This window comes from Cololabis saira, chromosome 17, assembly GCF_033807715.1.
Source record: "Cololabis saira isolate AMF1-May2022 chromosome 17, fColSai1.1, whole genome shotgun sequence".
In the NCBI taxonomy this organism is placed as follows: Eukaryota; Metazoa; Chordata; class Actinopteri; order Beloniformes; family Belonidae; genus Cololabis; species Cololabis saira.
Window position 1 is genome coordinate 22648361 of NC_084603.1, and position 13674 is coordinate 22662034.

Sequence of the window (13674 nt, forward strand, 5' to 3'; positions counted from 1 at the left end):
CTTCTTTTTTTCCTTCGGCGGAGGCCATGACGGGAGCTGCGAGTCGAGCTGCGGCGCCGCGGAGCCGCAAAACAACATGATTCCCCGGGACGAGGCTGTCAAACCCGCCTGGGAGCACTTCTGATCCCCCCCAAGTCCGCACGCACTCGAGGTGGAGCCTGTCACTTTTTTCCTCAGATGTGTTCACGGCAATCCGTCGATGACAATGCTGAATCGGTAGGAGATTGTGGCTCGAAAAAGGAGGTAGAATTAGCTATTGTTGCTAGCTAGCCTAGCTGGCGGAGCTGGCCGCATCTTCACTGACTTGTTACGGCTTTTGAGAGCCGGGGATTCTCCAAACCCCCCCTGGCACCGCCGGCACACTTCCACTGGAACGGATTTGGCTTAATTTTAAAGTTTTATCTTTTTTTTTTTTTTTCCTTTTTTTTTCTCCTTTTTTTTTTAAATCGAGGACAACTGCATGCATTTTACACGGGGCTGCTTTGCAAGACGAATTGCAGGATTTGGGAAGTCGGGCCTGCGCGGAGGAGCGGAGAGGCCCGTCTTTCTGCTCCAGAGGAAGCCTGTCTAATCCCAGCAGCTAGCTGCAGCTAGCCCTGCCTGCCCAGCTCCAACACCCTCACCTGAGAGCCTCACCTGAGCCTCACCTGAGACCCACTCCACCACAGACTCCTGTCACCTGCCGCCATGGCCGCGATCATTAAAGAGATGGTCAGCAGGAACAAAAGGAGGTACCAGGAGGATGGTTTCGACCTGGACTTGACGTGTATCCTTCACTGCGCGACGTTTATCTTTACAGCATTAGGGGATTGATTAGGATCATGTCATAGTTTCATTGATTTTTCTTCCTTTTGCTTTCCTTTTTTTTTTTTTTTTTTTTCTTGTGAGAGCTGCAGCCAGATCTGTCTGGAGTAAGTGAGGTTGGTTAGCTTCCTGGCTGCTGGGGTTAGCTGTCAGCAAAGCATGTTTGAAGGATGGAGGATCTGTCAAACCATCCTGCCTACATGTCAGAATCACTTTATAAGCTTTAAATCCCAACCAAGGTGGGTACTGGTTTGTTTGCATCTAACTTGAAATGGGTTGGCTAAAGGTTGTGAAATTGTTGCTGGCATTTAGTCTTTTTTTTTTTTTTTTCTTGCATTATTTGGCGCTCAAGGCAAACTCATTGTATCTTGTATAGGTCTCATGATATATTTTGAATCAGAATCAGAAAGGGGGTTTATTGCCAAGTTTGTTAACACACACAAGGAATTTGTTGTGGTGATTGGTGCAATACAGTAAAAGTAAAAATATAAAAGCAAGCAAGTATATGGAGATAAAATGAGAGATAGAATAAAGTAAAATGTATAAACAGAAATGTACAATATGAGGATTAAAAAGTGCCAGATACGAATCTTTACAAAAAGTGACGTAGGATGACAGGTTGATAGATAAAATGTATAAACAGAAATGAACAATATAGACAGAAATGTACAATATGGGGTTTTTAAAGTGAAATATGGGGTTTTTAAAGATTATGCTTGTGTACCTAAACAAAATGTATGAATCTTTGACGCTAGCAGGATTTCTGCCATATTGCCACAGAATTGTGTTTTTTCCTCACAAGATGAGTGTTCACTGGAGGATTTCAATGATTAACATTTTTATATTTGTCATTTGGGTCATTGCAGGATTCATCTCTTGTATTACCTATGATTTCAACTGACCTGGTACTAAAGATGGTACTCTTGCTTATTTGGCTGGTGATGTACTAGATAAGAAAGTGATGTGGTTTATGGCCAACTATAAACTGATAATCTAACCCGTGAGAAGAGGTCATAGTCAAAGTTAGGTTGGATGTGCCTTCCTGACTTGATGTCATATTAGGAGCTTGATGCTTTTGATTTAAAGAGTTGAATCAAGTTGTCGATTAATGGTTGAGTTTGCAGAGAAATATATGTAAAAAGCTACAACATTCTTGTAGGATAGTTATTGAAGCTCATATTAACCATCATATCCATAAATGTAAAATTGTGTCAGATTTATTCCGTTTATTGTGAGATTCACTAAAAATATTTGGTTTGGACTTCTTTGGCAGGTAAAAAAAAAACAAAGAGAAATGTGTCTTAGCATGTGGGAAATCCTGATTTTGGAAAACCGGCAACAAATTATGAATCAAACTAAAGCCAATGTTTAGGTAGGTTGATCAGTATAATATTGTAGTCGGATGCAGCATAAAGTCTTTATTGTCACATTGTGTTGGCTTATGGGATGTGCTGACATGTTTTTCCTCCTATAAAAGAAAAGACTGTCACATTGATTGTTGGTAACTTTGATTTCCTTCTGACACTAGATGTACGGACTGGGGTGTACTGTAAGCTATGTTGTTTGGGCTATTGTAGATCAGTGTCTGATCAAGGGTCTCACCTGGTTTTCAACAGCAGTAAATCCAAAGTCATGACTAGCAGTGACAGGATTCTGCAGTGTGTCTCAAAAAACCCCTTTACACCACTCAAAAATGTCAATTTTCTTTGGTGTTGGGGGGGCACTTCCCCAGTTCAGATGTGGACCCCTTCTGACTACTTTGGTTTATAATGGTTTTTTGCATGGTGTCTACCAACAATATGGGCTCTCTGGAGTTATGTAATACAGTATCACAGTTCTGGGAATTGCCCTTAAAATAGAGTTGCCAGTGATCTTGTATCAGCGTTACTGTTTGAGTGCTCTTACCCTCTCAACCCACCACGTCTCCTTTGCTCTTTTTCTCTACTACTCCCACTCTAATTCTCCCTCCCTCTGCTTGCCCCCTTTCCTGTGCTCTCCTCCTTTCCTGTCCTCCCCACCTCCTCTTCACTTAGCGCTTGCTGGTTCCCACTCTCCCTTTTCCCCCCGCTCTTCTTCTTTGCTCACAGTCGTGGATTTGGCATATGCCTAGAGCTCAGGCAGGGCTGGCTTTAAAGAAAAGACATGCCTTTGGAAGCAGATGTTTTTTTTTTCTTTCCCCCCCCCTCCTACTGGTGCTTCCATTGGGGGTCCTGCTTATGCATTTCCTCCCAGCTGCAGAGAGCAAGCCCCACATGCCTTGAGCTGGGGCTCTCCAGGGAGCTTCTGAATTATTTTTTTTTTTTTTTTTTTTTCGAAACACCAAAGGTTGGAGTAGCCCATTAAATGACTTAAACAAAAAGCACTGTTTGGGTCCTAATTAGCTCTTTGAGGTATTATTGTACAGGAATATGCTATGGTATATACAGACATCTTTTACTGAGCTTCAGGGAAGTAGCTTGGCAGTATGAAAGTAATATATTTGCTATTGGACGCTTTGACTTAATGTACATTCAGCTTCATGAAGTTCCATGAGGGAACTTTATGAATTCTTTCCACTGGGATTGGTAAAAGTTATCATTTGAACCTTTGTTTGAAATTGTGTTAATCTTTGTTCAGTGTATTCCTCGCACAGTTGACCTCGGCTGCTTGTTCTGGATTCCAGCACTGGATTTCAGGTCTGCTGACTGTACAATGAACTGTGTGTGTACACACAGTGTACCATGAAAAAGACTGTCCTTGTGTTTTGCATGTGCAGGTACTTTTATATATGCACACTAGCAAGGATTGTGCAGAGGCTGCTTGCCGCGCTTTTCTCACCAAAGCTGTCAAAAGTGTGTCAAAATTTTTCTGACCACTTAAAAAGTGATTTGACTTGAGAAAAAATGTGTTTGGCTTAAAATGAAAGACGCATCCAATTAGAATTATTCAGCTTCTTTATTTTGACACTGTGGCACAGGAAGTGTAAGAAAAGGTTGCCCTTTAGTCAGTGGTTAAAGTGTGAAATCCCGCAGCTTATTGCGACAAGCAGACTTCAGTTACAGGTAGGCGTTGGAGTCAAGCCTCGAAGACATGCATGCCAACTGAATTATTCTTTTCATTGCAGCATGACACTAATGTACGCCTTTAAGATTTTATGTATGTCACCATTTATGATCATAATCTTTCTACAGCATGATACAGTGCTGAAAAGTGGCGCCCATTTGTCTTTCTGTGGTTGCCGTTTGGCAACTCTGAAGCCGTAATACAGAGTATTTTTGTTTGAAGCATGTTTTTAATTACTCGTGGGACATCGCATTGCATGCGTTCAATCTTACAGATATGCAAATTAGTCAGGCTGAACTCAAAAGAGAGATGAGCCGAACATTTGCAATCGTCCTAATATAACTTTGGGATCTAAAAATACACACAGGTCAGGGAGCGGCGACTCCTCATGCACCCACATGTGGAGCTGGCTGAAGCAGGAGTGCTGTTACTCCTGTCCTCGCTGCCTGGCACTCCTGTCAAGGCCATCTGTCACAACATGCAAACAGGCCCGTGCACAAGCTGATTGGAGCCCTTTTTCTGCAATCCCATCTATCTATAACTGGAGTCACAAACTCATTAGCGCTAGCTGAAACTTTCTTCTTTAACCTTTGTTCATTTTTACATTTTGTCCTGAAAAGCACTTGATGTTTGAACTCCTCCTGGTTTTTCTGTATTTCATAACGAGGGGCTGGGCCCCTCTCTAGTTGCACCTTCAGGCATGCACAGTGTACATTTCTTTGACTCCAAGCTGACCAGATATATACCCAAACATCATTGCGATGGGCTTTCCAGCAGAGAGACTTGAAGGCGTGTACAGAAACAATATAGACGATGTAGTACGGTGAGTGATGCCTCGGAAAGACAGATCGAAGAGAAATTTAGTTTTTTTTTATTTGCATCAAGCAGTTAACCACATGTTGATCCTTTTATCTCCTTTTCCGACAACAGGTTTTTGGATTCAAAGCATAAAAACCATTATAAAATCTACAACCTGTAAGTGCTCCACATACTGTTTGTATCTGAGCCTTTTGTTTACTTACAAACTTCCTCTGCATGATGGCTAACTGGAGTTTGTTCCTCCCTTTTCAGCTGCGCAGAAAGACACTACGATGCTGCCAAATTTAACTGCAGAGGTAGGCTCTTTTTTCTAACTTCTGTAGCTTGATGATGATGTTAAATTATCTCAAAATATTCTGTCTTCCACATTGCGTCTCCACCGCGTTGTTAACGTCTTGTTGTCTGCATTATTTTCACTTTGTCTTGCTACTTTGCCCGGGCCGACCTCCCGTCACACACCAGTTGCACAGTACCCCTTTGAAGACCACAACCCTCCTCAGCTGGAGCTAATTAAGCCGTTTTGTGAAGACCTGGACCAGTGGCTCAGCGAGGACGACAATCACGTGGCGGCCATCCACTGTAAGGCCGGAAAGGGCCGCACCGGAGTCATGATCTGCGCCTATCTCCTTCATCGCGGCAAATTCTTGGACGCCCAAGACGCACTTGACTTTTATGGTGAAGTCAGGACAAGGGACAAGAAGGTAAGACCAGAAACTAAAGGCTTCAAGACAGCCGAGTTTAGATCGGTTGCCACAATTAAGACTGCAGCTGTTCTCTGTGTTGTCAAAGTTCTTACATGTATTGACCGGAGTCCAAAGATGTTTTAAAGGGGGAAAAACAAACAGAGGAATGCTGAATACCATTGGTGTTTTCAAGTTGTTTCAGCTCTATTTGCAAGAATATACTTTTAGAATGGACAATGCTAATTGTATGTCTTGGCTTAAGTTACACAAGAGATTTTTAACCCAACTCTCACGCTGATTTGTAAAAGTTTGAAGTATCCTGTTTTAGCAATTGATTAGCACACCAGGTGATGATAATGTGTTGCAAGTCGCAGCTTGCGTGCTGCAGATGTCACGAACCAGTGACATCTTGAACATTTTTGTCTGTGTTGCAGGGAGTAACGATCCCGAGCCAGCGCCGCTACGTCTACTACTACAGCTACCTACTGAAGAACCAGCTAGAATACAGGCCGGTGGCGCTGCTCTTCCACAAAATGGTGTTCGAGACTCTCCCCATGTTCAGCGGGGGCACCTGCAGTGAGTCACGCTCATGTTCAAATTCAACTCCAAACTAGGGCGTAGGCATGCACGCTGGTGTTCGGATGGAGTGAGAGCTCCGGGTGTGTTGCGCACTGTAAGGTTCACCCACGCTGCAGTTCAGTAGTATAGAGCAGAGCAGGTCATCTGTGGTAGAACTGAGTCGCCCTGTAAAACTGAGTCGAGTGTGGCTGAATTTGCTGCAGTATTTTCAGATCCTTGGCTGACAACAGCAGCTTCGTATTCATCAAATCCTCTGGTTGCTTACATCAAAGTCAGCGTCCTATGCTTGTTTACACCTGATGAGGATCATACAAAGCAGTTAGAGGGGTAACGTGAAAAGAGCTGATTAACCCTTCCCTGATGCAACATCAAGGTATTGCAGCTCCCATGCTCCCAGAGCGCCTCAGGTCTGAATTGGTTAATGGTTAAATTAGCTTAGAAGTGTCTTCTTTTTTCCCCCCCTCAACTGAAGGAGTAATTTTTTGCAGAAGACCGACTCTATATTTATGACTTTCTGATACCAGTGTTAATAGTTGCAATGTGCACTGTTGGAAGAGAGTAGTGTTGAATCAGGGAGGTAAACGGTGCATTTGTGCGCTGGGCAAATCAGTAGCATTCACATTAGTATAAGTTTATTTTAGTTTAGTTAGTAATTTTAATCGGTAAATAGTTTTTCCTTACAGTAGCACACTTAAGAGTGCTTACAGATTAGATTCAGTCACTTATTTGTGACCATTTTCATATCATTGCCTGTTTGCTCAGATATTGATGACTGTTGTGTAGGCGAAGATCTACAGTTGGGGGTCCCCCCGTTATGGTGGGACAAGTGAAACCGACACAAACCGACACCAAAATTGTACGGCTCTGATTCCAGTCAAGATTTTAGCTTTCAGCAGAAATGTGTTTTTCATGTTAAATCTGTGTATTTGTTTTGTGCAGTTTTTAGTGCTTTATTTACCCTCTGTTATGGTCTGTGGATGAAGGAGAAATGTAATAATGTTATATCTGCTCAAATATGTCTGAGCCACACATTGTTGCATCTAAATTTGTCCATTCTTAGCTGTCAATCAGAAAAAGAAGTTTCTTCTCTTTCATGTCTGTGGCTTTCTCACCTTAACACCTGACTGTTCTCAAAGGCCCTGGCTGTATCCTGGCTGCATTGATCCTTCACTTACTAACTAACTTGGCTGTTTTGGGGGAAAAAAGGCCCTATTCTGAGTTTGACATCTTGATGCATCTTTTTTTTTCCAGATTTCTATCTCACAACAGCAGTGAAAGAAGTCATTTAATTCTCTTACAGATAACTCAACATCACACACCTCTGTTTATTGAATTCACCAAAGTCACACTGCTGATTTGTAATGGTCTGATTTTCAGCAGTCTCAAGTTCTGATTTGTTCCTTCATTGTCTATCTCCCAGCACACAATAGGTGGCTTGTTAAACGTTTAAGGTGCAAACCTCTTAAAAGCCAAGCTGTGTATGTTGTTGCGAAACACTATGTAGATTCAGACATATCTGTAAATATTTGTGTAGAGCTCTTGTGTTTGTACCTACTGTGCTGTCAAGCACCTGACAGGCCAGCCCGGCCCCGCTTGTGATAATCTCCTTCTTTCTCTCTAAGGGGACAGTACCGTTAAAAACAGGAGCGAGCCGACCCCTCAGGGCTTCAAGAAAGGGAATTGGCATTGGGGTAAATGAGCTTTCATCCATTATTATTATTTCACTCACCAAGTTTTATATGGCCATAAGGTCCGTGGGGAAGGGGCAGTCCAAGATAGACATGTTGCTTAGCAGGATAGGAAAACCTTGAAGGCATATGAAGTCATCTCCAGCACCACCACCCCCCCTTCTTATACATGTAACATGTTGCATTGGACCAGGTCCAGAGCGTTATTTGACTAACAGCCTCTGAGGGTCTCTTTGGGTGTAACATTTTGTGGTCTGTTACTTTCCCTATCTCCTCTTTTTAATTTGTATGACACAATGTCACTTTTTTTGACTTGATTCAGTTCGGGGGAGGTGGTGCTGTGCTGTGTGTGGTGTTTCTCTGCCAGGCTCATGTAATAACCCTGATATCCTTTCCTGCTCCCCACTTCCCTGTCACTCACTCTTCCTCTCATGCTGCCTGTTCTCTTCCCTCCTCTCACAAATCTCACACCTCATCCCTGTGCAACGTCAACACTTCTTACAGATCCCCAGTTTGTGGTGTACCAACTGAAAGTAAAAATTCATACGTCGAACCCAGCTCACACACGGCGCGAGGACAAGCACATGTTCTTTGAGTTTCCCCAGCCCCTGCCAGTTTGCGGTGATATCAAAGTGGAGTTCTTCCATAAACAGAATAAGATGATGAAAAAGGTTAGTGTTTTGTTTTTTTCCCCCAACATCTGGTTACAAGAAGCTTATTTCAGTTGCAACTTGTAATTGTTCTCTGACTTAACAGACAGCATAAGTTGGCATTTGACTAAGAATGATCAATTAAACGTGCCATTAAAGCCTTATTTTAATGTATTTCTCTGTTCTGCGGACCAGTTTTGTCCAAAAAGAATTAAAAACACATTAATAACCATAGCACCAATCTGTTGTTTTATTTTGAGTTGATGCCTCATTCAGTGTCCTGCTGCTGTAAATACTAAAATGTGGATGAGTCCACAGCAGAAAATAGACCCCAACAAATGCAGTGTTTACTTCTGTTTGAGTAATGCCTGCTAAAAACTACTGTGGCCAACGGCTTGGCGATTTCCTAAAATAAATAGGTTCTTTTAGGAACTTCCTGAGCCTTTCTTTTAAAAATGAAGCCATTTGTGAGTAAGTACGGACTCACATCATTCTAAGAAACAAATGTGCTTGTGGCTGACTGCACCGACAAGGCTGGATAATACTGAAAGTCACCAGTTCATGGTTGGTTTAAGTTTTTCACTAAAGGAAAGAATAAAATAAGCCTCAGGCACCGGACTGAACGAATTTGATGAAATAAAACCTAGAAAGTCTCTTTGGATGTAACTTTTTTTTTTTTCACTTTACCTTACCTTGTTACCATTTCTGTCCTCCAGGACAAAATGTTTCACTTCTGGGTGAACACGTTCTTCATACCCGGACCAGAGGACACCGGAGAGAAGATGGGGAACGGGACGGTGAACAATGCGGAGAACCAGCAGGGAGCACCGGTTCAGGGCCAGCCACAGAGCGTTGAGTGCAGGGAAAGCGATAGGGACTACCTCATCCTGACGCTCACCAAGAACGACCTGGACAAAGCAAATAAAGATAAAGCTAATCGCTACTTCTCGCCAAACTTCAAGGTAAAGACTTGGCTTCATTTAGATTATTGCAATCTTTTCTTGTCAAAGGTGATTACCCAGCTGCCAAATAATACATATTTAGCTGAAATTGCTCTTATAAAAGCTAATGGAGCATTGATGAATATCTCTATGGTCGTACTGACGTTGGTTCTCTTGATTTCAGGTGAAGTTGTATTTTACGAAAACCGTGGAGGAGCCTTCAAATTCAGAGGCAAGCACTTCAACGTCGGTCACCCCAGACGTTAGCGACAATGAGCCAGACCATTATCGATACTCTGACACCACTGACTCTGATCCGGAAAATGAACCTTTTGATGAAGAGCAGCACACGCAAATCACAAAAGTGTGAACTCTTTAAGCAGGAGAAGAAGAAATTATACACCTGAAAAAAGGAAAAAACTTGAATATAAACTCAAAAGAACCTTTGTCCCTTCCCTCCCCCAGACGGCAATAGAATATCATCATGTCAAATGCCAATTTTAGGGAAAAAAAAAAAAAAAAAGATAAATATCCTGACCAATATATTGTTTTGTTTTTATTATTTTTCTTTTTCTTTTTTTTTTTTCTTTGGCACGGCCATGTACCATGTGCGAGGTATTGACACTGTTGCCCCATGGGAAAAGGTGCTGTAGCTATAAACATGTGTTTATATATATATACATACATCTATGTATATACATATATACATGCATATATAAACAAACTTTTGTGTCAAAGACAATGGAAAGAGTACCACAATCAGGAGACGGGAGTTGAAGTGTGGGAGAAGTTAGAAAGAAATACTAGGACTATGCTGCTCCTTCTCCTGTCTAAACCAAGGCCAGTGCTACAGTCACTTTGTTTCACTCCCTCTCTTTTCCTCCTCCCCCCCACCCTCTCCTCATCTTTTGCTCTCCCAGCCCTCCATCCTATCCTCCTTCCTATATTCCTTTACTGTGAATGCTTCTTGTGCTCTTTGCAGGCTGTCTCATGTGACTTTTGGCCTTTGTGCAGTGCAAACTGCATGCGGGCAGTGGGTTGGGGGTGGGCGGGGTTATGAAGAGGCTGTGATGATGTCTAAAGCATTGCCATTCCTGTTCCCACTGTGTATACGTTAAATTATGCAGAACAAGGCATCCCATGTAATTGTTAATGTTTTTTTTATCCTAAGATAATAAAAATATAATACACAAAAATGCAGGGAGACAAGTGTTTGCAATAATGTCAACACTACATTTAAAAGACAGTGGTGATTTGCATGTATTGAAATTGGCGTCCATCCCTAATAAATGTATGCAAAGTTGTCATTTCTTAAAGAAACAAACTCTGAGATGTCTTGTGCGTGGGGTTCCCTGGTGCTTTGAGTCATTCTCCAAAAATTACATCAGAGGTTTATGTAATACTTTCTCTGCTGTTCTTTTTTTAATGACAATTATGCAGAATGAAAATGAATGCAGTTGCTATTAGGCAACAAGAGTGTGCACATTGGGAGGAAAATGCGCCCAAGCATTGTACTTGTTTAAAAAAAAAAAAAAAAAATGCTGTAAAGCAGGTTGCCGGTGCATTTGTTTGAGCTTTGTTAACAGTTACTTCCTGCTTTTAAAGGTCAGGGCCACAAATAGTAGGTGGGACCTGAGGTAGGGAAATGAAAGAATTGTTATTAGAAGTTCAACTGAGGGCGTAAAACCCACTTCAGACAAATAACACTGACTCAATTGGGTAACTGAGCGTCTAGGGGGTCACGTCTGTGTTTTGAATACCCTCTTCTGGAGTTCAACCGGTAGTTGAATCATTACACCACATACTTTTAATGTTTTTGCCACATAATGATACATTTCCGGTTCTTGGGCTGATTTTGAAATGCTGACCTCTTAACCCTTTGTATGTGGGTGTGTGTTTTTTCTTTTAAATCAGCATTAAGGGAGTCAAAAGCAGTCTGACTTCATACCAAACAATCAGCGTTGCATGCAAAATGGAAGCTAGTGGCTAATCAAGGCGTTCTCATGAAATGAGGAGAGGAAGGAAAGGCTACCAGGCTACCAGGCCCCTGGAGGGGGCTTGGGAAGCTTGTGACTCCCCAAATGAAAAAGTAACAGGATTAACAGCCATGTCACTGTGATAGGAGAGCAGAGTGGCAAGACCCTGGTTAAAACATACTCCAGAGTCCCCTGATAATAAAATAAAGTATGAATTAAACATATGCATTAACCCCTCCCCCCCGAGAGACAGGGAGTCACATAATCCCCCTCTGCTCCATTAAGACTCGGTCCCTGGCTCTTTCGTGTTGATAGAGACATCAAAGCCAACCAGCGCGGCATCAAATGAGACAGGCAGGAGTCGCAGGGGCCCCGCTGTAATTGGCTGAACTGAGGAGGAGGGTGAGACTCGGGAAGATTAATAATGAATGTGCTGTTCTGGGTTTAGAGAGACCAGAGAGATGCCTCAGCTCTTCACAGGCAGACATGGCTGGAAAGAAGGAAGAGGCCCATCTGCAGTTGAACTTGAGTTTTAGAGTCAGTTTTGTCCTCCGTTGCATACTGTACGCCAGCTTTCCAGCCCAGAAAAACGGCAACCTATTGATGCTTCAGCCGGGACAAATATGGGGAACAGATGATCTTTAGTATACATTGTTTTCGGGTACAGCATGAAGTTATTTTTCTGTTGCCTTTAGGTTACAGGTACAGTATGTTGGTCTCTTTCAAAAACTCATTTCCAACATGAAAACTAAAACTATTTGACGGTTAAAGGTCTAGTTAAATCCAGAAAGTCTGATGAATGGATTTCCTCAACCAGGTAAATCACTCTTGAGGACCTTTGGCCTCGGTAATATCTTTTTTTCTTCTTCTTTTTGCCACTGTTTGAAAAATTTGGTGGAAAATTGTGTCATTGCAGTTAGTAACTAAACTAACGAACTAATGGTTTTAAGTCGCTGTTAACTAGTTGTTTGCATCATTTATAGAAGCACAAAAGAGTTTGATCATGTTGACATAGTAAGTTTCAGTGTCATTTGAAGGATTGTTTCCTATGTCTAGTATCGGGAACAACCAGCCAAAGTAACCTTGAACTCTCATTGTCGTTATCTCTTCCGTAACTGTGCAGCTATTGCTTTACAGCTTTATGCTACATATCAACAATAATGAAAACTAACTTGCAGAGCTCCACTGGACATCACAGCAGAGACTAAATGCTAAAAGACTCAAAACAGTAGTGACAGATGAGAAAATGAGAGCGTGACCAAGCTCAAATGAGTACATCTCAGTGTTGTAAGAGAAACCTCCATGCTTATACACAGGTGTCCTGCTGCTTTCTCAAGAGTCAACTTTCTAACTTCGAGGTTGAGGTAGGAGTAGAAAAGAGTTGTAGTTGAAGTAGGAAAAGTTACAGTTCATCTTGTGACCGCTGGAGGCCCCAAAAGAAAATCAGTCTGCATTGACCCCCGTGTTAAAAAGTCCAACTTCACAGAAGTAATAAACATAATTACAACTTGGTTCAAACAATGGGTTGGGACTCCAAAGCTAATTTCGCATCCATGTCTACTGTATATGGATATGTTTTTTTTAATAATCACATCAAATAAAATCATATAAAGTAACATATATTTATAATGAGTGGTGTGGACTTTTGATTGGTAGCCCACACAGCCAATACTGTCACCACTTTTGCTACTTAGGGCTGTATTGACTTCTGAGCCTAGCTTCTAAACTGAAAATAAAGACCTAACTGAGCAAAGTCATATTTTGAAAAGAATATGTTTTGTTCTGTTTTAATCTATTCAATTGCTGTGACTGGCTGTGGGACAAATGTGGATGAATCAAGAGAATTTGAGAATGGGCAACAAAATCACGGTGTAATGCATTCTGGGTAGTGGTCAACATAAACACACCTATTGAGGGAATACAACCAAAACAGAATAATCATCAGCCAATTTGACCACAGAGACTAATGTTATGTACCTACAATCCAACTGAAGGTACAAAGTTAGCATTGAAGCAACAATCCTTACTGACTGTGGTAAAAATGTCTTCCCCATCATGTGTAAGTAACGTCTAGCTCTCTGGCAGTCCATGTGAATGCTCTATGACTCAACTGTATGAATCCTACGACGGAGTATTAGGGCCAAACTAAGACAAAAAAAAAATGGAAATTACGAAAATAAAGTCATAATGTTGTGAGAATAAAGTCGTAATATTTTGAGAATAAAGTCGTAATATTACGAGAATAAAGTCGTAATATTAAATATATTATAAATATAACTTCACAAGGTGCTCAATATTCCTCATTTTAACACAGGGAGAAGATGCTCTTCCTGTTAGAGTTCTCATAAATTAACACTTTATTCTCGTAATATTACGACTTTATTCTCATAAATTACCACTTTATTCTCATAAATTACCACTTTATTCTTGTAATATTACGACTTTATTCTCATAAATTACCACTTTATTCTTGTAATGTTACGACTTTATTC

The 13674-nt window shown here is 41.5% G+C and overlaps 1 protein-coding gene across 2 annotated transcripts; it reads left to right on the top strand.

The window, feature by feature from the left end:
- LOC133464057 (phosphatidylinositol 3,4,5-trisphosphate 3-phosphatase and dual-specificity protein phosphatase PTEN) lies at nucleotides 1-9735 on the top strand. 2 transcript variants are annotated; one of them, XM_061746020.1, is made up of 10 exons: nucleotides 2-766; nucleotides 4585-4669; nucleotides 4777-4821; nucleotides 4918-4961; nucleotides 5128-5366; nucleotides 5783-5924; nucleotides 7550-7618; nucleotides 8120-8286; nucleotides 8982-9227; nucleotides 9391-9735. In XM_061746020.1, exons 1-10 carry the CDS (start codon nucleotides 688-690, stop codon nucleotides 9574-9576), a joined length of 1302 nt encoding a protein of 433 aa, XP_061602004.1. In that variant the 5' UTR covers nucleotides 2-687; the 3' UTR covers nucleotides 9577-9735. The 2 variants fall into 2 exon arrangements, with proteins under 2 accessions (XP_061602005.1, XP_061602004.1); XM_061746021.1 differs by lacking the exon at nucleotides 7550-7618 and having other exon boundaries at nucleotides 1-766.
- The last annotated feature ends 3939 nt before the right edge of the window (nucleotides 9736-13674 follow it).